The sequence below is a fragment of the Heloderma suspectum genome, chromosome 1 (genome assembly GCF_057233095.1).
Source record: "Heloderma suspectum isolate Gila_16-S chromosome 1, 16-S_ref, whole genome shotgun sequence".
NCBI lineage: Eukaryota > Metazoa > Chordata > Lepidosauria > Squamata > Helodermatidae > Heloderma > Heloderma suspectum.
In genome coordinates, this window is record NC_139458.1 from 305,989,769 (window position 1) to 306,015,628 (window position 25,860).

Below are 25,860 nucleotides of genomic sequence, written 5' to 3' on the forward strand. Positions count from 1 at the left end.
CCATGGTGCAGTTTGAACCCTGATCAAAGGGAGAGGGTGTTTCGGAGCCACCGAATCTAATGCCCCAGTGATTGCGGCATTCGAGCCACTCACCAGGGTCTCGACTGAGTGAGCGTTTGCGTGCTCCAAAGAATCCCCAAACGCGTTCAGGGATCCATTCAGATCCATAAGACACCTGGGGTGGACCATTTTAATGGGTCCTCCACCCCTGCGGAGGGGTTGTGGAACCGAGAAGTCTAACATCACCAGATAGTGATCTGACCATGACAAGCGGGGGGTGGATATACCCCCAACTTCCAGATCACTCCCCGCTTCTCCAGAAACAAACACAAGGTCTAGTGCATGACCGGCTACATGGGTGGGCCCAGTTGGAATAGGGGCAGCTCCCAGGAAGCCATGTTCTCCATGAAGTCCCAAGGTGCCCCCATGAGGATGGCCTCTGAATGTACATTGAAGTCCCCCAACACCAATAAGTTAGGGGACTGCACACGCACATCAGAGACCACCTCAAGCACCTCGGCCAGGGAGTCAGTCGTGCAGCGGGGTGGGCGGCAGTACATGCACTCAGCAACCTTAGTCTCCCGGAGAGGGGGTCTGGTGAAGACCAAGGACTCCTGGTAGATAACAGCCACTCCCCCTCCCCAATCCCCAGCCCTCAGCTGCTGTGTAAACGAAAATCTGGCTGGGCACATGGATGCAAGAATTAGAGCAGCAGCCTCAGCTAGCCAGGTCTCCGTAATACATGCCAGGTCCGCGCCCTCATCCAGGATCATGTCATGGATGACAGATGTTTTCTGGGTAACAGATCTGGGATTGCAGAGCAGCAAACAAAGGCCAGAAGGTGGAGTCACGCCTCCCCCAGCCATCCTTTGGCTCTGGACAGGCCCAGAACAGGGGACAGATATTACACATCTCTCCCTTGTTCCCCTTATCTGGCATGGCCTGCCCCTGGCGCTCCGCCAGCACCTACCGCCCAGGACCTCCAAGTGGTGACCAAGACCTTGGCAGGACCACTGGCTAAGCCTGCAGGAAAATCCCCAAGAGACCTCAAAAATCCATCCAGATTCATCAGTCTCCAGGGGCGGACCATCAACTTTGGACCCCCACCCCTGCAGAATTTATAGGTGGCCTTATGGTCAAAACTGATCAGATAATGATCTGTCCATGCAAAGGAGTCACTACTGGTTCCCCCACCCGCAGATCATTTTCTCCCAATCCAGCACGGAGAACCAGGTCCAAAGTGTGTCATGCCACATGTGTTGGGCAAGATATTATTTGAGACAGACCCATAGTTGACATGGTGGCCGTGAAATCCTGAGCCGCTCCTGACAAAGCAGCCTTGGCATGAATATTAAAGTCCCCCAAGACCATAAGCTTTGGGGTTCTCAACATCATGCTTGAGACCACCTCAGTCAGGGAGACTGTTAGGTAGCAGGGTGGGCGGTACACCAACAGAATCCCTATCTTGTCTCAGGTGCCCAACACCAGGTACAGACACTCAAAACCGGCTGACAGACAGGGTATCTAACCAGGGGGATAGAATCCCTACAGACCAAAGCTACCCCCGCCCCTCTAGTCAAGCTTGGTGCTGCACAAGAACGCCTGGTGGACCGCCTTGGGAGAGACTGACTCCTCCCTGTTCATCCAACCAGGTTTTGGTAGCACAAGCCACGCTTCGAAAAGCCTGGCTGCAGGATTCTGCAGCTGACCGCTTGCAGCCTACAAAGGAGAGCACCTGGAACCATTTCCCCGCCCCTTCCCTCCATGCACTATAAAAGTAAGAGAGCATAGGCTTAAGGCTGATTCCTAGGTTACTTTTTCTTCCGAGTGCTTTTAATCCAATAAGCAGACAAATGCGTCACCTTAAGTAGCCTGCTGCCTACCTCCTTTGCCAGCCTCTGGGCTTGACGCTGAATATCTGGCTTTGAGTCATCACTAGAGCTGGCATCTAGCACAGAACTCACACAGAACTGAAAATCAGCAGCCTGTCTAGAGAAGAAGAAGAAAATACCCAGTAAGTGAAAAGTTTCAGAACCTTTCAGTTTCTTTGCCTGTCAGAGGGGATCAGACTCCCAATAGAATGCAGCCCCCCCCCCCCCGTTCCAGGGATCCGTGGGGCGGGGGGGAGGCGATCCCTTTGGCCCCAAGCTGTAGCCTTAGCTGACTTAAATATTAGCAGCACCTTGAATTTTAATCATCACTTTGTTTAAGCATGACAAAAGGATGTCAAGAAATTAGGACATGGAATAATGGGCTCACGTTACAGGAAGCCAGATGCCGGCTGAACATCAGGAAAAACTTCCTGACTGTTAGAGCAATACAACAATGGAACCAGTTCCCTAGGGAGGTGGTGGGCTCTCCCACACTGGAGGCCTTCAAGACGAGGCTGGACAGCCATCTGTCAGGGATGCTCTGACTTGGATTCCTGCACTGAGCAGGGGGTTGGACTCGATGGCCTTGTAGGCCCCTTCCAGCCCTACTATTCTATGATTCTATGAAATCAAAATAGAAATTATACATGCTTTACCCTTTTTTTGTCACTGGAACAGCACAGATTGACTTTACCAGGTTTTCTGGTGGCATCTCAAGAATCCGTGAAAGCTAGATTTAAAACAAAATGATGAAAATTAGTTAGGAGGAAATCAATAAATGTAAATCAACAATATTGTTTTGACATGTTATGTTGTATTTACACAGTAGTAAGAATACATTAGACCCAGAAGATTACAATTCTAAAAGGATTTATTCAAATTCATGCTGATGCTGCAAATCCCAGGCAGGAACAAAGGCTTCAATGCATACCCTTCCCTCCCAGCTCCGCAAGAGCTTCCCGTTATTTATTGGAAGAGACAACTCCACACACATTCCTTTTTGCACGTGGAGTTACCCTTTCCATGGTCATGAACTAGGAACCCCAGGGGCACGTGAACTCTGAATGTGAATCAGAATGCACACAGCTCTGGATCAGGAAGCCATAGTTTTTTTAAAAAAGGATTCTAGCCTGCCCTGGCTGTTTCCAAAGTGTCAGGGAGTCTCTCCCAGTATGAACCTACCCATATGCCACAATCTACATCTGCGACCCTCCTCAAAGTGCCTCCTCTGGGGGAGGGTCGGAGGATGGCAACAACAGGAAGGGCCTTCTCAGTGGTGGCCTCCTGATTTTGGAAACTCTCCCCAGTGAGGTCCGCCTGGTGCCAACATTGTGATTTACTCCCAAGCGTCTGACAGAATATAGTAAGATTTTTAACAGAACCTGGGAAGTTATTGTTGATTGTCGATTTTTTATCTTTTTGTATTCAAATGGTTTGATATTATATTATTCTACTGTATTTTTAGGCTTTTAATTTTTGTAAACGGGCTAGAGAGTTTTGGCTAGAAGTGAAATTAATTCAAAAAAACTTATACAAGTATTCGAGTATCTCTCTAGCCCTTGTAGAACCAGAGATACAAGGCAAAGTATACAGAAACTATTAACAATCATTTTGTGCAAAAGGAACCTGTACCTGACATGCAGGGTGCGATCCTACATGTAGGGTGTAATCCTACATGTCTATGACCCCCCTGGCAAAGGCGAAGTACAGGCTGAAGGGGCAAGATTGCAGCTTGAGATAGCTAGGCATATGGTCAAGGAACACCTAATTACTTTGAATGAGTTCAAATCTCCAGGGCCACATGAACTGCACCCTAGAGTAAGAAAGGAACTGGCAGAAGAACTCTCAGAACCACTGTCTGTTCTCTTTGAGAAATCATGGAGGACGGGGGAAGTGCCAGATGACTGGAGGAGGGCTAATGTTGTCCCTATCTTCAAAAAGGGTAAAAAGGAGGAACCTGGGAACTACAGACCAGTCAGTCTGACATCAATCCCTGGGAAAATTCTGGAGCAGATGATAAGGCAATCCATCTGGAAGCACCTTGAAAACAATGCCGTGATTACTCGAAGCCAACATGGATTTGTCAAGAACAAATCCTGCCAGACGAAACTGATCTCAGTTTTTGATCAAGTCACCTCCCTTGTGGACCATGGGAATGCTGTAGACATCATATACCTCGACCTCAGCAAAGCTTTCAACAAAGCGCCCCATGATATCCTGATGAGCAAACTAGCTGAAAGTGGGCTAGATGAAACAACGATCCGGTGGATCCACAGTTGGCTACAGAATTGGACTCAAAGAGTGCTTATCAATGGGACCTTCTCAAGCTGGGGAGAGGTAACGAGTGGGGTACCGCAGGGCTCAGTCCTGGGCCCAGTGCTCTTCAACATTTTTATGAATGACTTGGAGGAGGAGGTGCAGGGAATGCTGATCAAATTTGCAGATGACACAAAATTGGGAGGGATAGCTAATACTTTGGAAGACAGAAACAAAATTCAAAGTGATCTGGATAGACTGGAGCGCTGGGTAGAAAACAACAGAATGACATTTAATAAGGATAAATGCCAAGTTCTGCACCTAGGAAAAAGAAACCAAATGCACAGGTACAAGATGGGGGATACATGGCTCAACAACACTACAAACGAGAAGGATTTTGGAATTGTTGTCGATCACAAGCTGAAGATTAGCCAACAATGTGATGTGGCTGCAAAAAAGGCAATGCTATTTTGGGCTGCATTAATAGAAGCATAGCTTCCAAATCCCGGGAAGTACTAGTCCCCCTCTACTCAGCACTGGTTAGGCCTCATCTGGAGTACTGTGTCCCGTTCTGGCCACCACACTTTAAGAAGGATGCAGACAAACTGGAGAGGGTTCAGAGGAGGGCAACCAAGATGAGCAGGGGACTGGAAACAAAGCCCTATGAAGACAGACTGAAAGAACTGGGCATGTTTAGCCTTGGGAAGACTGAGGGGAGATATGATAGCGCTCTTCAAGAACTTGAAAGGTTGTCACAGAGAGGAAGGCCAGGATCTCTTCTCGATCATCCCAGAGTGCAGGACATGGAATACTGGGCTCAAGTGACAGGAAGCCAGATTCCGGCTGAACATCAGGAAAACTTCCCGACTGTTAGAGCAATACGACAATGGAACCAATTACATAGGGAGGTAGTGGGCTCTCCCACACTGGAGGCGTTCAAGACGAGGCTGGATAGCCATCTGTCAGGGATGCTCTGACTTGGATTCCTGCATTGAGGAGGGGGTTGGACTCGATGGCCTTGTAGGCCCCTTCCAACCCTACTATTCTATGATTCTAATCCTATGCATATTTAGACAGAAAAAAGTCCAACAATTCCCAGCAAGCCAGGAATGGGAGTTGTAGGACGTTTTTCTGTCTACACATGCATAGGATTGTGCCCTTAGTGTTTTTAGCCAATGAGTGAAGTCACAGCTATGACTGACACTTAGGGAACCTTAGAGATTTAAATACTGTAGAATGACGGACCCATTTTCTGCAGAAGATGATTTCTGGTTCACTCTGAATCCATTGTAAGTTGCTTGAAGATGTAAATCAATTAGTTCAGACAAATGAACAGCACCTGTGTAATCCTATGCACGTGTACTTGGACATAAGCCCCCCCTGAGTTCAATAGGAGTTACTCCCAAGTAAGTCTGTATAGGATTGCATCCTAAGCCACGTGGTGGAAAGACTGAAACCTTCTTCATTGTTGGGCTTAAGTGTTGTAATTTGTGACCATGCTCAGTATTCAGTGCAACACTACCACTAATATAAATTATGTTGCACTAGGGAAAATGATTCTAGCACAATGCTAATTGCAGGCGCAATGCGTTTTCCGGGGAAACCCATCATGCTAGCAAGTACTGATGTTGCACTAGGTCGTTTACGCTGGTGCAACGTAATTTATGTTAGCAGTAGTGTCACACTGGATACTGCCCCTTGTAACCAGTAGACCTATCTAACATATTCTCGACTAGGTGGGAATCTTATACTTGATGCATTGAAGGCTGCAGCTGTAGCAAAATATGTTGGGTTGCTGCCCGATTATGGATGGAACAGATGAAACGGTAATATTTATTTGTTTTATTTAAAATGTTTCTTGGATGCCTTTCAGGGCAGAAGCCCTCCCAAGGCAGCTTACAACAATAAAATACATAAAACAATTAAAATATTAAAAGTGATAAAAATATAAAAACAATAAAAGCCACCAATAAAACCAACAAGGATGTTAATAGTGATGCTTCCCCATGCCATCCAGACTCAGTCCAGTTTAGGCTGCTGTTCATCTCCATATACTTCCTGCCTTCAAAACTGTTACCTTCCGCCCTTCTTTCTCAATACATGGGATGCAAACCGATAAAATCATCTCAAAGGCGTTTAACACTTCAAACACCCACAAAGGAATTAAGCCTATCCAGACGCCTCTTGTCGAGCCGGTGGAAGGAAAACCCGCCAAATTCAATTGACACGGAGTTGTATCCAATGTGAGTCCCGCCTAGACTAGACCCACTGAAATGAATGGGCCTTAAACCATATTAGCATTGGATACAACTCATATTCTCGAGTAAGCATGCATATGGATGGATTCAGGTAGTCCGACCCCGCGGATTCTTACACAGAAGTAAGCCCCGCTGAATTCAGTGGGTTTTACTTCCAAGTAAACTTGCACAGGATTAAGCGATAAAGCAGACTGCGGCACTCTCCCTCGTTTTGATTCAAGGGAATCTCAAAACATCGCTTTTGGAGCCTGTACGGCACGATCCTGTATCCATGGGCACTCGAAAGCCCCATTGCGTTCACAGGGGCGTATTCCCAATTTAAGGCTATCTAGCAGAACAATCCCCTTCATGGATCACTGCCTTGTTGTGGCGAAGGGGCTTGCGTAACTCAGTGAAGCCATAAGCTATGCTGTGCAGGGCCACCCAAGATGGACAGGTCATGGCAGAGAGTCCTGACAAAATGTGGTCCACTGGAGAAGGAAATGGCAACCCACTCCAGTATTCTTGCCAAGAAAACCCCATGGAACGTATCACAAGGCTAAAAGATATGACGCCAGAAGATGAGCCCCTCAGGTCGGAAGGTGTCCAATATGCTACTGGGGAAGAGCAGAGGGTATTTCCAAGTAGCGCAAGAGTGAAGCGGCTGGGCCAAACCCGAAAGGACACTCAGCTGTGGATGTGTCTGGTGGTGAAAAGAAAATCCGATGCTGTGAAGAACAATATTGTTTAGGAACCTGGAATGTCAGATCAATGAATCAAGGTAAGCTGGAGGTGGTCAAACATGAGATGGCAAGATTGAACATCGACATCTTGGGAATCAGCGAACTCAAATGGATAGGCATGGGTGAATTTAATGCAGGTGACCATCATATCTATTATTGTGGGCAAGAATCCCTTAGAAGAAATGGAGTAGCACTCATAGTCAACAAAAGGGTGGGAAAAGCAGTACTGGGGTACAATCTCAAGAACGACAGAATGATCTCAGTACGAATCGAAGGCAAACCATTCAACATCACAGTAATTCAAGTCTATGCCCCAACCACTGAGGCCGAAGAAGCTGAGGTTGATCGCTTCTATGAAGACCTACAACACCTTCTAGAACTAACACCCAAAAAAGATGTCCTCTTCATCATAGGGGATTGGAATGCTAAAGTAGGAAGTCAAGAAATCACCGGGATAACAGGCAGGCATGGCCTTGGTGTACAGAATGAAGCAGGACAAAAGCTAATAGAGTTTTGCCAAGAGAACACGCTGATCATAGCAAACACTATTTCCAACAGCACAAGAGACGACTCTACACATGGACATCACCAGATGGTCAGTATCGAAATCAGATTGATTATGTCCTTTGCAGCCAAAGATGGAAAAGCTCCATACAGTCAGTCAAAACAAGACCTGGAGCTGACTGTGGCTCAGATCATGAGCTGCTTCTTGCAAAATTTCGGCTTAAATTGAAGAACGTAGGGAAAACCACTAAACCGTTCAGGTATGACCTAAATCATATCCCTTATGAATATACAGTGGAGGTGAGGAACAGATTTCAGGGATTAGACCTGATAGACAGAGTGCCTGAGGAACTATGGACGGAGGTCCGTAACATTGTTCAGGAGGCAGCAACTCAATCCATCCCAAAGAAAAAGAAATGCAAGAAAGCCAAGTGGCTGTCTGATGAGGCTTTACAAGTAGCTGAGGAAAGAAGGGAAGCGAAAAGCAAGGGAGAGAGGGGAAGATATACCCAACTGAATGCAGAGTTCCAGAGAATAGCAAGGAGAGACAAGAAGGCCTTCTTAAATGAACAATGCAAAGAAATCGAGGAAAACAACAGAATGGGAAAGACTAGAGATCTCTTCAAGAAAATTGGAGATCTCAAGGGAACGTTTTGTGCAAAGACGGGCATGATAAAGGACAAAGAAGGCAGGGACCTAACAGAAGCAGATGAGATTAAGAAGAGGTGGAAAGAATACACAGAAGAACTATACAGGAAAGATCTTAATGTCCCTGATAGCCATGATAGTGCGGTCACTGAACTTGAGCCAGACATCCTAGAGAGTGAAGTCAAGTGGGCCTTAGGAAGCATTACTAACAACAAAGCTAGCGGAGATGACAGTATTCCAGCTGAGCTATTTAAAATCCTAAAAGATGATGCTGTTAAAGTGCTGCATTCAATATGCCAACAAATCTGGAACACTCAACAGTGGCCACAAGACTGGAAAAGGTCAGTTTACATTCCAATTCCAAAGAAGGGCAACGCCAAAGAGTGTTCAAACTTCCGCACAATTGCGCTCATTTCACATGCCAGCAAGGTGATGCTCAAAATCCTACAAGCTAGGCTTCAGCAGTATGCGAACCGAGAACTACCGGAAGTACAAGCTGGGTTTAGAAGAGGCAGAGGAACTAGAGATCAAATCGCCAACATTCGCTGCATCATGGAGAAAGCAAGAGAATTCCAGAAAAACGTCTATTTCTGCTTCATTGACTACGCTAAAGCCTTTGATTGTGTGGATCACAACAAACTCTGGCAAATTCTGAAAGTGATGGGAGTACCAGACCACCTTACCTGTCTCCTGAGAAACCTGTACGAGGGTCAAGAAGCAACAGTAAGAACCAGAGATGGAACAACCGATTGGTTCAAAATTGGGAAAGGAGTACGACAAAGCTGCATATTGTCACCCTGCTTATTTAACTTACATGCAGAGTACATCATGAGAAATGCCGGGTTGGATGAATCACAGGTCGGAATTAAGATTGCTGGGAGAATTATCAACAACCTCCGATATGCAGACAATACCACCCTAATGGCAGAAAGCGAAGAGGATCTCAAGAGCCTCTTGTTGAGGGTGAAAGAGGAGAGTGCAAAAGCTGGTTTGAAACTCAACATTAAAAAAACGAAGATCATGGCATCTGGCCCCATCACTTCCTGGCATATAGAAGGGGAAGAAATGGAAGCAGTGACAGATTTTACTTTCTTGGGCTCCAAGATCACCGCAGACGGTGACTGTAGCCATGACATTAAAAGACGCTTGCTCCTTGGGAGGAAAGCTATGGCAAACCTAGACAGCATAGTAAGAAGCAGAGACATCACCTTGCCCGTCTAATCAAAGCTATGGTTTTCCCAGTAGTAATGTATGGCTGTGAGAGCTGGACTATAAGGAAGGCTGAGCGCCGAAGAATTGATGCTTTCGAACTGTGGTGCTGGAGAAGACTCTTACGAGTCCCCTGGACTGCAAGGAGGTCAAATCAGTCCATCCTAAAGGAAATCAACCCTGAGTGCTCACTGGAAGGACAGATACTGAAGCTGAAGCTCAAGTATTTTGGCCACCTAATGCGAAGAGAAAACTCCCTGGAAAAGACCCTGATGCTGGGAAAGACTGAAGGCCAAAGGAGAAGGGGACGGCAGAGGATGAGATGGCTAGATAGCATCACCGATGCAATGAATATGAACTTGAGCACACTCCAGGAGAGAGCGGAGGACAGGAGGGTCTGGTGTGCTATGGTCCATGGGGTCACAAAGAGTCGGACACGACTGAACAACAACAACAACAACAGAACAATCCTAATATAAGGAAGAAGGGAAACAGAAGCAAACGCACATGATTCCAGTGCGCCGCCATTTCTCCCACCGCACAACTAACCCATCTTCCCCCCCCACACACACACACACATACACGTGCAAACTTAACAATAAGGAGTGCAATTTAGGTCGCGATCCTAGGCACAGTTAGGCAGGAAAAAGTCCTACAGCCCCCAGCATTCCCCAGCCAGCTCTGGCTGGGGAATGCTGGGGGCTGTAGGACTTTTTCCTGCCTAACCGTGCCTAGGATCGCGCCCTTCATGACACGCACTTTGCACTGCGCTTGAACCGGGCTTAAGCGACTCCAGCATCGGCGCAGCAGAGGTGAACAAGAAACGCAGACGCAAAGCAAGCGTGCAGGCGAATCCAACTGCACTAGGAGAGGAGGGGGAGCCCGTCATCTCTTCCATCGGAGAATGCATCACAGAGGAGGGGGTAGCGATACCTGAGCAGCAATGCTCCTCCGAAAACGGCACGCCGCCATGGCTCTCGTGAGGCGCAGCACTCCCCACACTTTTTCTCTCTTCTCAGACCTCCCCCCCCCGCGCCATCTGTCGTGGACCCGCCCATTTTCCTCTGCCATCTGGGCTGTACGTGACTGGGCAAGCCCATGGCAGGAGAAGGGTCACATGACTGGGAGGGACCAACTTGACTCGACCGTACCATTTGCAGAAAGGGAGTTTGTGGCGGGACGGCGAAAGGCAAAGCACTGATGCACACAGTCGGGTTCCGGAAGTGTGCGTGCGTTCGTTGGTGCGAGGGCAGGCGGCGGCGGCGGCGGCGGCGGCGGCTCGTGAGTCCTTTCAAGAAGTTTTGTCGGTTAGTGTGAAACGTGAGCGGGCTCGGCCCGCCGCCGCCATGGCCACGTGTTCAGTCTCTAAGGTGAGTCAAAAAGGGGAGGGGGAGGGCCCCGTCTCCGCCCCCGCCCCCGCCCCCGCCCCCGAGGCGTCCGCGAGCGCACCTGGCTACCAAGAAGTTCGCGGCGCCGCGCGGAGGGGTAGCGCATTTTTCGATTCGTCAACGGGAACGGAGGTCGCGCGGCGGCAGTTCCTCTTCAGGCATGCGCACATTGGATCACTGAAACGCTTTCCTCGTGTGTCCCCCTTTAAATGTGCTGTGTGACGGCATTTCGTAAGCGGCTGTGGAGGGGCAGGTCGCGGTCCCTGTCCTTTCCCCCTCCGCTGTGAGGGAACGAAAAATACAGCCCCGGAAGCTGTTAGGCCAACGTTAGCAGTTGGCTCCTTCCTCTCCTATCCTCCAAGTGGAAAAGGAGAATGAGAAGCCTGAAAATAAATGCCTCTTCCTGTCATAATGTGACCGTTATAAAAGGAAATGTAAAGTTTTGCCCAGCAACCCTGCCCTGCTCCTGTATTTAACAGGCAGAATATTTGCAAGGGGCAGATTTTTCTCATATAGCAGAGGTGGAGAGAACCTGTGGCCCTCCAGGTGTTAGATAACAACCCATCAATTCCTGACATCGGCCATGCTGGCTGGGGCTGATTGGTGTTGGAGACACATAACAGCTGATCAGCCCCAGCCACCATGGCCAGTGGTCAGGGATGATGGGAGTTATAATCTAACAACGTCTGGAGAGGCACAGATTCCCCACCCTTTCTGTATGTGGGGAATCTGTGATAGGTGGGGATGCAGTGATGGGAAATTTCACCAACTGAATGTCTGGCGTAATTTCAGTAGAAGCACCAGCTGCAGTCCATAGTGGTGGGGGGGAATGATAGTAACTCACTTCACAAAATAAGTTATACCTTCCAGTGGTGACGTAAATAGTTGATAGCCAGGTCAGGTACACCCATGGGGCACTATCTCACAGGGGCACAGCCACTAATGTAAATTACATTGTGCTAGTGAAAACTAGCAAAAGGAAGGCAAAAGGAAGAGGGGCCGACCAGGGGCAAGATGGATGGATGATATTCTGGAGGTGACGGACTCGACCTTGGGGGAGCTGGGGGTGGCGACGGCCAGTGGGCAGCTCTGGCGTGGGCTGGTCCATGAAGTCACGAAGAGTTGGAAGTGACTGAACGAATAAACAACAAGTGAAAACTAGTGCAATGCCAATAGCATTAGCTGGTGCACCAGTTTCCTGGTGGAATTGGCACACCAGCTATTGGCATTGTGCTAGAGTAGTTTACACTAGCAATGTAATTTATGTTAGTGGTTGCACCCTGTTAGATACTGTCCATGGACACCTTGAGTACAGAGAAATAGCCTGTCTGAAAATACCGTCCTTCCTGTATATTAATAATCTTGATAAAGTTACCATTTATCTCATTATTTTACATTTGTTTAAACTGATCTGGGACATGCAAAAGATTGGGGCTGGATAAGGAGGAAAAAGAAGTAAATCAAGATTAAGCTGGTTTAAAATACTTTCCCCATACAAACTGGTATAGACTGCAAAGAAGATCAGTGGATCTGTGCTGATGTTCAATAATTTCTTCAACGAGCAATAAAGTTACAAAAGCTGGCTTATGAAAGATTGTTTCCGAAATCTACACTAAGAATATCAAACTTCTTAAACTTGGGGGCCTGTAACTTTAGCCTGCAGCTGCTTTGGAACAAACCCCACAAGGAAAGATAGTTGATCATTCTCTAGTCTTGAAAAGGGTTTTTCAAAACTCTTAGGAAAAGAAACAATTTAGATTTCCTAAACTACAATGTTTGCTAGAAGGCAGATTAGTTGGCTGAGAGTGCTTAGTCTTATTTGTTTATTAATTAAAACATTTTGAAGCCACCCTTCATCCTTGGAGATACCAGGGCAATGTACAAATAGGATTAAAATAAAACATCATACAGTAAGAAATGTTGTGTGGCTGATGCAGACAGATAGTAGGTACCATATTACTGATTGTGGTTTTTTTAGCTTTGGTAACTAAGGAATTATTCAATTTGGAGCTGTATTTTGTGCCTGGTACAGCATAATTCATTGACATAATTCATTCAGCATGCAACTCCTTTGTTGAGGGAACTGCACTGGCTGCATATTTGCTACTGGGCCATGTTTAAGGTTTTAGTACTAGTGTATGAAGCCCTAAACGACTTGGGACCAGGATACCTTCTCCCTAACCAACCTGCCTGGCCATTGAGGTCACCAGAGGGCATGCTCCTGGTGGTTCCACATGAACCTATGGCCTGATTGGAGCGCACCGGGGGAAGAGCCTTCAGTGCGGTGGCACCCTTCCTGTGGCACTCCCTGCCTTTAGAGATCAGGCAGGTGCCAACGTTGTGCTGTTTCCGGTGTCTCCTGAAAACATTTTTATTTCAGGAAGTCTTTCTTGAGTAATTAGCAACAGTTGATTTCTGTTTCCTTTTAAAAATAGTAATTATTTTAACATGGTGTTTTATCCTATTTTGTATCTTTTATTGTTCATCACTCTGGAATCTGTCTAGATATGGAGCAGCATATAAATGTTGCAAATAAATAAATATAACCACTTACCTGGAAGTAAGCCCCAGTGGGTCTTATTCCTGAGTAGACCTGTATAGGATTGAGCTGTTAATGATAAAGAGCACAGTTCTCTATCCACTTAGATATGACAAGCCAATCACTTCTTCCCGTTTATATTTAAAGTCAGGTTAATGCCTTTATGTTTTGTTTTCTCAGATTTTTCATAGGGGTATCTTGGTGCTTTTATTTGATTGCATTGTTTTAGTAGTTTTTGTGTTGTGCCTGTTGATTATTTTGTTGTAAGCTGCATTGGATATTCTTATCATACATAAGTAGGGTAATATTTTAAATAAATAATACGCACGTGCACAGACATGCAACACAGCCCGCTATTTTGTGAACCATTTGCTTTAGTTTTATCAGCGTAGGGTTTGTTTTTTCTTAGGAGGACACAGGGTTAAGTGAAGCTGTGAACTTAACCTGTGCACCCCCTCACAGCACAGCGACCCACCACACCGCCTCTGAATATGAACCTTCATGAAATAGGTTATCATGTCCTTGTTCCCAAAAAATAATCTGCCTTTGTCATACTTACAATTATTGTACAGGAAGACCCTAGACAATTAAAAGCAAAATATAGCAAGAACTAGGTCTTGGTGCTTTGTTTGGTTGTGCAAATTTTTGAACTACTGAAAATTACAACATTTTGGCATTGTGATGTATGAAGATAGACAGATTTATGAATGTTGCAGGTGAACAGTTTCTTTCCTGGTGGCAGGGAAATGAATATTTTGAAGCATATATTAACAAAAATCCTTTATAAGGCAAGTTGTCATACCCTATGGAAGTGGATGTAACCCAGAGGTGGTCCATTTGTAGCCCTCCAGATGTTTTGGCCTACAGCTCCCATCATCCCTCACCATGGTCTATGCTGGCTAGGGGCTGATGGAAGTTGTAGGCCAAAACATCTGGAAGGCAACAATTTGCCCCAACCCATTTGCTGTTCTCACTCAATAACTCCCTTGCTCATTTTAGAATAAAGCACTTATTATTTTCTGTCAAACATTGAGGAATATACACACAATTAAATATAATTATCTTTCTTTGATGCCAGTCTCTAGAAAGTCCAATTGGAGTTCATGTATTTGTTTTTAAAAATGGATTGATTCCATTTGTTTCATTTTTATATAGATTGGAATTCCTGTTCTTTATAATACCACATACATTGCTGCATTATTTAATGAAAGCTGTGCAAAGTTAGAAACACATTTAACAGAGTAAAGAATGTGCTTCACTTAAAGGAATGCCAACTAGCCATTGTTGTACCAGTTTCCAGGTTGCAAAAGCATGAAAAAGCAATTCCACTCAGAATCACTAAATTATAATGATCAAGCCAATACAGTATTAAATAAATGTTGGTTTACTATGCCGTTGAATCATTGGCTCTATCATCTAGAACTGTGATGCAATGTTCCCTAGTGTCAATATTCCCTTTTTTCCCCTTGCTACTTTTTAGGGCTGCTTTGTGTTCAAGCCAAATTCGAAGAAGAGGAAGATACCTTCCGCAGGTGAGTATGCCATAGGTGCAATCAATCTTGAGACTACCCATACTATACATTTAGGCTGCTTACATAACAATACTACCTTTATTTGCCTCTCTTTTCTGGACATCCTTGTGTTGTAGAAAATGTAACATCTCCCAAGATATCTAGAGCACTGGTCTCCAAAGTGTGGTGCACGCACCCAAGGGGGTGCACAATATGATCAACTGGGGTGCACGAGCCGCCTGATAACTGAGCAGCCTCCTGCTGCCCCTGCGATCTGCCATTGTGTGCAATGATGGTGGCGTCAGAGATAGCAGGATGGGATGGGAGCTGGGAGGGAAGCTCCGTGGCATTTGTCTCTCTGTTCCAGTCTTATCCTGCCACAGCCACCGAGAGCAACTGCGCCAGGCACGGCCAAGGAAGGCGCAGTTGCTTGCTCGGCCGTGGCACCAGAGCAGCTGCCATCCTGCTGAAGGACAGCAAATTTGTTCCAAATTTACTGACCTTTTCTGTGATGACAAGTGGCTGTCAATAGTATGCTACCTAGCAGATGTTTTTGAAAAAATAAACACACTTAATCTGTCCTTTCAAGGTAAAGTTGATGTTTTAACAATGAGTGAGAAAGTAACTGCTTTTCGGGGGGGGGGGGGAATGAGAAATGAAATGAAAGCTGAATGAAATGAAAGCTGAATTTCAACAAAAACCTTTGCATAATTGGTGGGTAGGATTGAAAAATGAGTATTATGATTTAGTAAGCGCAGCCAAAGGTGCACTTCTTCCATTTGGATCTACATATCTTTGTGAGATGTCTTTTTCAGCTATGACAGCCATTAAAACCAAGTATCAAAATAAACTGAACTTAGAACCAGACCATCGATTCGCTGTATCACAAAGTGTTAAACCAAGATTTAAAAAAATAATGAAGCATATTCAGTCACATTGCTCTTACTAAAAATATTAATAATATTAATATTAAAATATTAATAATGTTTTAATGAGAACAAAAAGTTTTTTATACCGTTAATAAATAAGATAAATTATTTTTAAAATATTGTTTATTTCATCTTTATCTCATCTTTTTTAAATTTTTACTTTTTGTGTATGTTTTATAATGTACATAATATATTAGTGCAGCAGTATATGTATATCATTTATAAATAAATATACATATATTGGGCATGCGTGCTCAAAATTTTTTTACTGATTGGGGTGTGCAATCAAAAAAGTTTGGAGACTGATCTTGTGGTATTTGATGTTCATACCTTAAGATCTAAAATGTTGCACTTAAAATTGTCATTGTTTCCAGTGTTAGGATAATATTGAAAAACTGTCACTCACCAACTTCCCCCTGTGAATGATTGACCCCTATGCAGGTTAGATTGATTTAAATCAAGGCAATTTAAGTAAATGATTTGTCAGCAAGAAAAATATTGAAATCAGATTTCCTGTTGATACTTTTTCATATATTCCTAAACAGTGGTGCACATCTGTCCACTAAACCATGTTAATTTACAACTAAATAGAGTATTATTTACACCAGTCTTCCCCAGCCCGGTGTCCTCCAGATTTTTGGAATGCAACCCCCAGCATTCCTGACTATTGGCCATGCTGGCTGAGGCTAATGGAAGTTGAAGATCAAAACATCTTGAGGGCACAAGGTTGGGGAAGGCTGATTTACAGTGTTCTTCAGTCTTACAACCAGGCTTGCATCTCTTTGTTATATATTTTGTATGCAAAAGGAAATTTCCATAGGGCCTTTCCTGTACAGGGTTTTTCTTCCAACCAGCCGCCATGATAGTTTGTAGAGGTTAAGCCTTGGCATACTGGAACTTGAGAAATGGAAACATTTGTCTTCTCTCCAGTGTTGCTCTTTTCTGCTTCACTTCGCTTTGGATCATCCCTCCCCTTACAAAACAAAGTAACAAAGAAAATTAAGGGTGCAATCCTTTGGTCTGAGACCACAGGGTACTGTGGAATTCCTTCTCCATAGGAGAAATAAGGGCTTTTCAGAGGCGGATCAGGGGAGGTTTTGAAGCTAGTGTTGTTATTTTTCCCTTCCATTGAAACCAGTGGAAGGAAAAATAAAACAAAAAAGCATCAATGACAAGGGGAGGGGAAAGGGAAAAAGTGCCCCCCTTTAAGAGGCCAGCAGGGCTTGGGGGAGTCAGGGAGACAGATTTTAAATACAAACTTGGAAACAATGTAACATTCCAGGAAATCAGAAGTAATGCATCAGAAGTTCTGAGCGGTTTCCTCAGGTGTACAGGAATAATGTACATGGAAACCAATCTTGCACACGCATTCCATATGTGTTGTGCTGCTCACCACTTGCCCTAAAAAGATGAAAAAAAAATAGGGCTTGCTGGATATAGAGAAGCCAAATGCATGTAGAAGCCATTACTAACAGTCTGGGTAATATCCAGTAGGGGCCATGCACTCGCATCCAGCCCTGCCAGCCCAGGTCGCATGCAACCACAATATAGCGCGTCCAGAGACAAGCCCCGATACGAGGGAAAATGCTGGTTTCTGGAAGGGGCAGGTCGCATTCCTTCCAGAAGCTAGCATTTTCACTTGCATCAGGGCTTGCCTTCGGAAGCACTGTATTGCAGAATAAGGGCTGTGTGTGGACCTGGGCTGGCTGGGCACATGTATACTGGCCACACCTGCACGGCCCCTGCTGGATACTACTCTCTGATTCCATGTGGCTCCTCACCAAGAAGTTATCGCCAAAAGCCACCTGGAATTTGGAAGAACTGTTGCCTTCAGTAGAGTGCTTTTAAAATACAAGTAAAGATGACCTAATTTGCTCAGTATCTTTCTGGAGCAGGATTGAATATTTGGATCTTCTGTCTCTTCTGCATGAAGGTTAGAGTGGTCTAGAATACCTAAAATGGAGATGTAGGCTTGTATGTTGGAAGAACTATAGAATAGGTTTTTTGGCACTAAGTGGCTTCTTCATAGAGCCAATTTCCTGTGGATAAATGAAGGACGACTTAGAGGGATGAGTGACTACTTAGACAAGTTGATGAAGGACAAGTAAGGAATTCAACTGTGCTTTTATAAAAAATAGGGAAGGATACCTGTTCATACAAATATGAAAAGGAGGCTGCTTACATCTTATATTCTAGGACAGCTACAGTCCAGCAGAAGTTGAAAGGAAACACACCCAGATGGGAGCGAAGTCAGGACGTTCAGCTGTAATTCAAGGGGTTTGACAAAAGTGGGGCACTAACCATTCAGGAAGGACAGCCGGTGGCATGCACACACACCCCATTGCTGGTGGCTCATAAGTAATGGAACAAACCAACATAATTTCAAACTTAAGGATCGCCTTTAATACCTGGATGAAAATACTTTGCAGTCAATGACTGCCTGAAGTCTGGAACCCTTTGACATGACCAAATGCTGAGTTTCCTCCCTGGAGATGCTTTGCCAGGCCTTCATTGCAGCTGCCTTCAGCTGCTGCTTGTTTGTGGGTCTTTCTGCCTTCAGTCTTGTCTTCACTAAGTGAAAAGCATGCTCTATTGGGTAGAGATCAGGTGACTGACTTGGCCATTGAAGAACATCCCACTTCTTTGCCTTGAGAAACTCTTGGGTAGCTTTTGCTGTATGTTTTGGGTCATTATCCATCTGCAATATGAAGCGGTGTCCTATCAGCGTGGCAGCATTCGGCTGAATCTGAGCAGAAAGTATAGCCCTATACACTTCAGAATTCATCCTGCTGCTTTTATCAGCAGTCAGGTCATCAATAAACACCAGTGACCCGGTTCCATTGGCAGCCATACGTGCCCATGCCATAACACTGCCTCCACCATGTTTGACAGATGATGTGGTATGTTTGGATCATGAGCCATTCCTTTTCTTTCCATACTTTTCTCTTCCCATCATTTCTGGTACAAGTTAATCTTGGTTTCATCAGTCCAGATAATCTTATTCCAGAACTAGGCAGGCTATTTTAGGTGTTTGCTGACAAAGGCTAATCTGGCCTGACTGTTCTTGAGTGTTACCAGTGGTTTGCACCTTGTTGTGAAGCCTCTGCATTTACATTCATAAAGCCGTCTCTTGACTGTAGATGTTGACAATGACATGCCTACCTCCTCAAGAGCGTTCTTGAGCTGGCTAGATGTTGTGAAAGGGTTCTTCGCCAGGAGCAGAATTCTGCGATCATCCACTTTAGTTGTCTTCCATGGTCTTCCAGGCCTTTTGCTGTTGCTGAGCTTGCCAGTTAATTCCTTCTTTTTCAGGAATTAACTGGCAATTAACTTTTTCAGGATGTTCCAAACTGTTGTGTTGGCCACTCCCACTGTTTTTGCTATCTCTCTGATGGGTTTATTTTGTTTTCTCAGCCTAATGATGGCCTCCTTCACTTGCATGGACACCTCTTTGGACCTCATGTTGGGAGTTCCAGTGAACAGCTACCAAATGCAAATGTAACACTTAGAACCACCTCCAGGCCTTTTATCTGCTTGATTGATCATGGGGTACCCAGGAAACAGGCCACACCTGGCCATGCAGCTGCTTGTCAGCCATTCCTTCCATTACTTATGAGCCACCAACGATGGGGTGTGTGAGTGCGTATGCCACTGGCTGTCCTTCCTGAATGGCTAGTGCCCCACTTTTGTCAAACCCCTTGAATTACAGCTGAAAGTCCTGACTTTGCTCCCATCTGGGTGTGTTTCCTTTCAACTTCATTGTGGTGGTGTACAGAGGCCAACTGGCAAAACAGTTATCCTTGTTCCAATATTTCTGGCCCTGACTGTATTTCTGAGTGTTTTATTTCCTCCTGAGCTTTCTCTGGGTAGCAGGTGTAACTCTCAGTTAATTTACATCTCTCCAGTGGAAATAAATTAACCCAATTTTTTTTCCACAGATCTGTTGCACTGCAAGTTTGCTCCTTGAGACAAGTTCTGTTTTATAAATATTGAGTGTGATTGCCATCTTTTTCACTCTTGTTTTTCTAGCTGACTACTTCAGTAAAGGTAATAATGACTCAGAGGATCGTGGGCTACGATTTGATACTTGTCAGTTGTTATGGAAACAGATTAAATATGAAACAGAGGTGAGTGCTGCTGCTTTTATTGTTAACTATGATTTAAGTCAGTTCTGTCTTGGTGTGTGTGGTGGGGAGCTTTGAAAATTTTCTGAATAATGAAGCAGTCAGTCTTTCATTTTATTTGGAACATAGCAGGTGAAGCAGCAAGACTTTGAGCAATGTTTTGTAGCAGAACTACTCCTTAACCACTTTCAGTGATTTTTTGCATGCTGAGTATAAGTGTCTTGGATATCTATCTATAATCACAGGGTTAGATCGAGGCTTGCCCCTCTGTGAACATAAAGAGGTCCTTCTGTTTGCAGAGAGAACCAGGATCCAGTGGAAGTTTCCTGCTGGAGAAAGGGGGCACAAGATGACGCTTCACTCCAATTCCCCGTTCCTCCCCTAGCATCACCTCCCATGCTGTTCTGGAAGGCTGCCACCCATGCTGTTTTGGAATTGACCCTGGGGGCTGCAGGAGGAAGGAAAAATAAAAGAAAATCACTGCCCTGTCCCCTTCCTCCACTGTCAGCAGGCATATTTGGAATACTCACTTTAAACATTTCATAAGTTCCCTTCCACCTTCCTATTTATAAGACCTTTGTAGTAGTCTTGCAGTTACATATCTAGACTGTGGTGCTGCAAACTCCCCATCCAACTAGCAGAAAACATGCAAGTAAGAATAGGTGTGGGGAAAATAGCATGAACAGCACAAGCAAATATAAACCATAGTGACAAGATGTATAAAAAGCTGTCAAACTATGTTTGAGCATTCTGCTAGAACATGAAGTAGCTTTTTCTTTACCTAAAAAGAGGGTGATGTTATTCCAACGGTGATAGGTCAGTTTAAGAGGTGTGCAGTCATTCCTCCTTCCCAATCACTGTTGTTTCACAAAAATCTGTTGCCAGTCAAAGCAGTGGGTGTCCAATCCCTTATTCAATATTCAACACAAAACTTTATTTGTTTGAGGCATGGCATTCCAGTCTGATTTCTAGTCAAAGAAGTCAGAAATTTAATTATTTGTTAACGCAACTAAATAAACCAATAGCCAAGTACATTAATCAGTTCTCTTACTTCAAAAATCAGCAAGCTGACTATTTCATACAATTACCCAAACTGAGTAATGACTAGTGTCTTTGAGCGACTGCTCCTCCTGATCTGGGTAGCTAATCCACACAGACACACTGGGGAAGTTGAGACATCCAGTAGCTGCTCCTTTGTCTTCATGTTGTCAGAATATTCCAAAGTGTACATTTTATATTATCCTACACACATAGCTATCATGTAAAGTTAATACATCTTGGTGGTTATCCAAGATTATAAGGATCCATCTGTACTCAGGGGCTTGAGACTGCCCTGAACAGAGGTGGATAATTGCCTGGACGTATTTGGTGAGAGTAAGGGCATCTTACCATGGTGCAAATTCTTGTCCCTGGTTATTGCCATACATTTTTCTCTGTCTTAAGGTTCACAGAATCAAGATGGATTGTGTTTGTGCATATTATACTAATGCTACAAGATGTATCCTACCATGTCACCTACTTCTTGATTTGTTGCCTTTTTGCTGAGGAGCATTTGAACATACAACCTTGCTGTGAAAGAAGAAGAAGAATTTCTGTCTCTTCAGAACTTCTAAAGGGATCAAATCCTTGTTCTTTAAGGGATATACCGCCTGACTTAAGTCAGTTGCAATTTTTCCACAACTGATCCCTCTCCCTCTCTGAATGTTTTTTTTAAGGTCCCTGTACTCTACCTGTCAAACTTAAATAGCAACCATAAATTGTTGATATTTGATTGGAACATTTCAGGAGACCATGGAAAAGCATTTATTTGGATTACCTAATAAATTCTTTTTTTTCTAAACAGTTGTCAGGCAGCTAAGTAATTGTATGTAATTACACCTCAATTAATCTTTTCGAGCTATTTTTAAAAAATAAATTGAAGGACAAGTAGGTGTTTTCACTCTGGTGTCTAACTGAAAGTTCTGTGCCTATTTTCTTTTTAACAGCAACTACAAGAGGACCTGAATAAAAAACTATTTGATAACCTCATAAGATTTTTGAGACAATCTCATTCAGATTTCAAAGAGAAGAAAACAGAATGGGCTTGTCGGATGAAGTCTAGCGAAATTCCTACTGCAGGTGTTGTTCTAGGTAATGCTTTGTCTGGTATTTTAATTTATTTAATAGTAACTGCCATAATTTAGGTTTGAGTTCTGATATTAACATGAAAAAGAAACTAGAAGCCTTACTATATTATAGCTAAGGATCATGAGATTAAAAAAATACTGAGGGCCAAATCAGATGTGTGATGGCTGCAGATCAGAGGGTAGTATCCCATGGAGCCCTTGTGCAGGCGGCCCAAGCCCACTGGCCCTGGTGCGCACATGGCCAGCCCCGTCGGCAGTGGGGTGGCCATGATGTAGCACTTCCAAGGGAAGTGAGCAGAATGGCTCGTTTCTAGAGGGGGCAGGTCGAGCTCCTTCCAGAAATGAGCATTTCTGCTCATTGTGGCATTTCCTCTTGAAAGCGCTACGTCATGGCTGCCAGCAGTAGGGGCTGCGCATGCACCAGGGCCAGTAGGCTTGGACAGTATCTGTTGGATGCTGCCCAATATGTTTGAACCCAGATTTGCCTCAGTCACATAGGGTAGTGAGTCCAGTTTTAGCAGCAAAAGACACACTGGCAGACTATGGTTTCTCTCCTTGGTTGCAGTGTGTCCTCTAAAGAGTTTTCTGTCTCAGCTAAGCTCTGATACCAGCTTAGTTTGGAAAAGAATGCTTGGAGAGAGGGGCTGTGGGAAAAGGGGACAAAGGGAGAGGGGTCTGCACAACCCTCTTTGCTTTTAAAATTGAACACGCACACCCCCCCTTCCTATGTGATTGGATCAGATCTGTGTTTAACAGACAGATCTGCTACCATCTCATCTAGTTTGGCCTTGATAGAGAGACAGTTGGTAATTCTGCTTGCTTTAACTCTTCTGCTGTTTCTTCAGCATGTGTTACCATACATGATGAGAACTTCTTGTATATTTGCCATAAGCAGTAAGTGGCGTTACTGCCTTATCAGAACAGGAATCAAGATTCTTTTCCAGTTCAAGAAGATTTGTAGGAGTAGAAGTGAATCCTTCATATAGCAAGAGATACTGATTACATCTGAGGCTAACTTTTTCCATAGCAGTGCATCACTAAATCATCTTTATTTCCTTGTCCTGTAATCCCTAAATCATTCTCAGCAGAGAAGCCATAGTAATTCTCTGAAAGCATAGGTGACAATAAAATTATATTTCTTGAAAATTGAAGGAAATAATAAGATAACCTCCAGGTCATTCCAGTTCGAAGATTGTTGTCGAAATAAAATGCTAAGGGTCCACAGATTTTGACTGGCCTCGGGAGCCAAATCGCAATCCAGATTTCAACAAAACCCACCCTGCTTAGTGTTACATGTGAATCAGGCCATAGTGTGTTTGTAGAAATTTGGCTTGTTGTATTCGAACCCATCTCAGCAAACAAACCATAGTTTGTTAACCAGCTGCAAGCCCAAAATAGCAGCCGTGGTTTGTTGTAGATTTATGAAGTCTGGCTTGTTTAAACCATCACTTTTTGTGATGTCTGAACCTAGAACCATGATTAATTCCTGGCTTGTTTGCACTGCTGTCCACCCTGAAACAGAGGTGCCCAGCTAGAGCAGCCTGCAAACAAAGCTGGGCGAGTGAAATGGGCGAGTGAAAACCAAACTAAAAATAGGGAAAACTAGCAGTAGTTTGTTTACTCATCTGCAAGACAATTCATGGCAGAAAGCAACAAACCATGGTCAAGAAAAAACATGCCTTAACATTACATGTGAATGCAGCCAGAGACCAGTTATTTAAGGCCACAATCCTGTACTTACCTGGGAGTAAGTCCTATAGAATCTAATGTGGTTTACTTCTGAATAGACATGTATAGGTTTGCATTGTCCATTTTTTTCTATACACCGCATTTTTCTTCCTAGGATGTAATACGTTTGCCTTTGCTAAGTCAACAGCCCTTGATCTTTTAGACATCCCCATTTTTTTTACTCCTTTCTTCAAACTGCAGACCGCTCCACCACAATCTGCTTTTGAAAGGTCAAGTTATAAAAGCAGTGTGATAAATAACACAGATTGCTGAAGCACAAGTCCAAAGCCCCACTGGGTATGCAGGATTAGTTGCATGCTGTTTGGATCATATCCAATGAATAAATGTCCTTTTTTTATTTTGATCCTGAAATGGTTGCAGCTCTTCCTCCGTTTTGCATTTATCTTTGGATTTAAGAGCATGCCCTCCATTCTTTTTATCTAAGAGCCAGTTGACATGTAAGCCTCTTAATGAGGTATCATAAGCGTTGGAACCCCCCTGTCTGTATTGATCTATTAAAATCTGTATTGAAATAAAATACATTATACTATTTCTAACAGATCAGTGTTGGTTCCTTGTGGTGTTCTAGATGTTCACAAATGAGCTACTTTACATTTTTTCCTAATAACCTCACAGGGATAGATTTTAAGCCAGGAGGGGGCAACACATAGCCCCTGGGCCACATGCACTCCACCCTGCCCATCCCCTGCTGAATTGTTGCTGCCAGTGTGGCAGCGGCAAAATTCACAGCAGTTGTTGCTGCCATTGCAGTAACAAATTCAGCAGCAGCAATTTCAGCAGTGGGGGTGGGGTGTGCCCCCCAGTGGGTTCCGGGGGGAGGCAATTCCAATCCCCAGAAGTTGCCCATGCCTGCTTTAAGCAAACAGGCCTGTTTCTGGTATTCCTTTCTCCTTTTTTGAGGATAAGCACTATGTCTGTGTCTTTGATCTGTTGGAACCTCTTCTGTCCTACAATATTTCTCAGATATATTGTCGTTAACGTCTCAAATGTCTACAGCCAGTTTCTTCATTGCAAAGTATCTGCTGGCTTTGTTTAATTAAAGGTAGTGAAATATTATTTAAGCAGCTCTTTTTTTATCCAGACTTCTGCCCTTCAAATATTAATGTTGACTTTGCTGATTACTTGGCCACAGTTAATCTCTTTGGAGGACATGGAGGCAAAATAGGCATTGAGCAGTTAAGACTGCATCTCCTGACGAAAGATGGTTCTGTCTAGATCAGTCAGCCCACAGTTTGTTTGGCCTTCCTTCAACTTCTGATGTACTTGTAAATTTTGCTTTCCTTTCTGTAACTAAAATGAATGGGGGAAATATATTGACTATTTAAAAACAAAAAACAAGTGAAGACACACAAGGAAGAAAAATTGGTTGTTCCTGAGTTTTATCTGGAGCCTGTCTTTCTGAGTTAGAAGAAAATGTGTACTTTTTTCAGATCACTTTATCTGCTCCAGGCTGCATTCCTATATGCACTTTCCTGAAAGTAGGCCCTATTAAACATGGTGGGATTTACTTCTAAGTAAACATGCAATGCATTGCGCTCATATGTTATAATTTGTGTTCACTAGTGCAGCCTAGGGTCACACCAACCCCTGCCACCACCAAAATTGCCACAGCAGTGGCAAAACATCCCCCCCCCCACGATTTTGCACAGAAACAAGGCACATGGGGAGTGAACTCCTTGTTTAGAAGCAGAATTATGCACTCATGATGCCTCCAGGAGCATGATTGTGCTTCTAAACAAGGCATGTACTCACCGTGTGCCTTGTTTTGTTAGAAAATTATGGGGGGTTTGCTGCTGCCATGGCAAATACAGCAGCGGCAGGGTCAGCTGGGGTTGCAAAATCAGCAGGGTGGGTGCATGCAGCCTGTGGGCCACATGTTACCCATCCCCACTCAAAATATTCTGGGTATAAGAAGACAAGTTACAATAGATGGGAAAACCAGACCACAATGGTGTCAAATCTAGTTGCAGCTTTCTTCAAATAGTCTGATATTGTCGCTGTCCTAATCTCTTTGCATACTACAAAG

The 25,860-nt window shown here is 44.3% G+C and overlaps 2 protein-coding genes across 7 annotated transcripts in view; one reads left to right on the top strand and one right to left on the bottom strand.

Annotated features, from left to right (window-relative positions):
- The window catches only part of RARS2 (arginyl-tRNA synthetase 2, mitochondrial), a 44,452-nt gene extending 33,412 nt beyond the window's left edge, over positions 1-11,040 (bottom strand). The window contains exons 1-3 of one of the 5 annotated variants that reach the window (XM_084827068.1): positions 10,402-10,611; positions 2,528-2,601; positions 1,884-1,989 (exon numbers count right to left, since the gene is read on the bottom strand). In XM_084827068.1, coding sequence (XP_084683194.1) covers positions 1,884-1,989; positions 2,528-2,601; positions 10,402-10,539 — 318 coding nt within the window. In that variant the 5' untranslated portion in view covers positions 10,540-10,611. Of the gene's footprint in view, positions 1-1,883; positions 1,990-2,527; positions 2,602-10,227; positions 10,612-10,917 lie in introns of those variants that run through there. The other 4 variants (XM_084827067.1, XM_084827071.1, XM_084827069.1 and 1 more) reach the window with 4 other exon arrangements.
- Positions 10,640-25,860, top strand: part of ORC3 (origin recognition complex subunit 3) — a 61,284-nt gene continuing 46,063 nt past the window's right edge. For both annotated transcript variants that reach the window (XM_084827065.1, XM_084827066.1), the window contains exons 1-4: positions 10,640-10,838; positions 14,876-14,927; positions 19,865-19,962; positions 21,945-22,089. In XM_084827065.1, the coding sequence (XP_084683191.1) occupies positions 10,815-10,838; positions 14,876-14,927; positions 19,865-19,962; positions 21,945-22,089 (319 nt within the window). In that variant the 5' untranslated portion in view covers positions 10,640-10,814. The remainder of the gene's footprint in view (positions 10,839-14,875; positions 14,928-19,864; positions 19,963-21,944; positions 22,090-25,860) is intronic.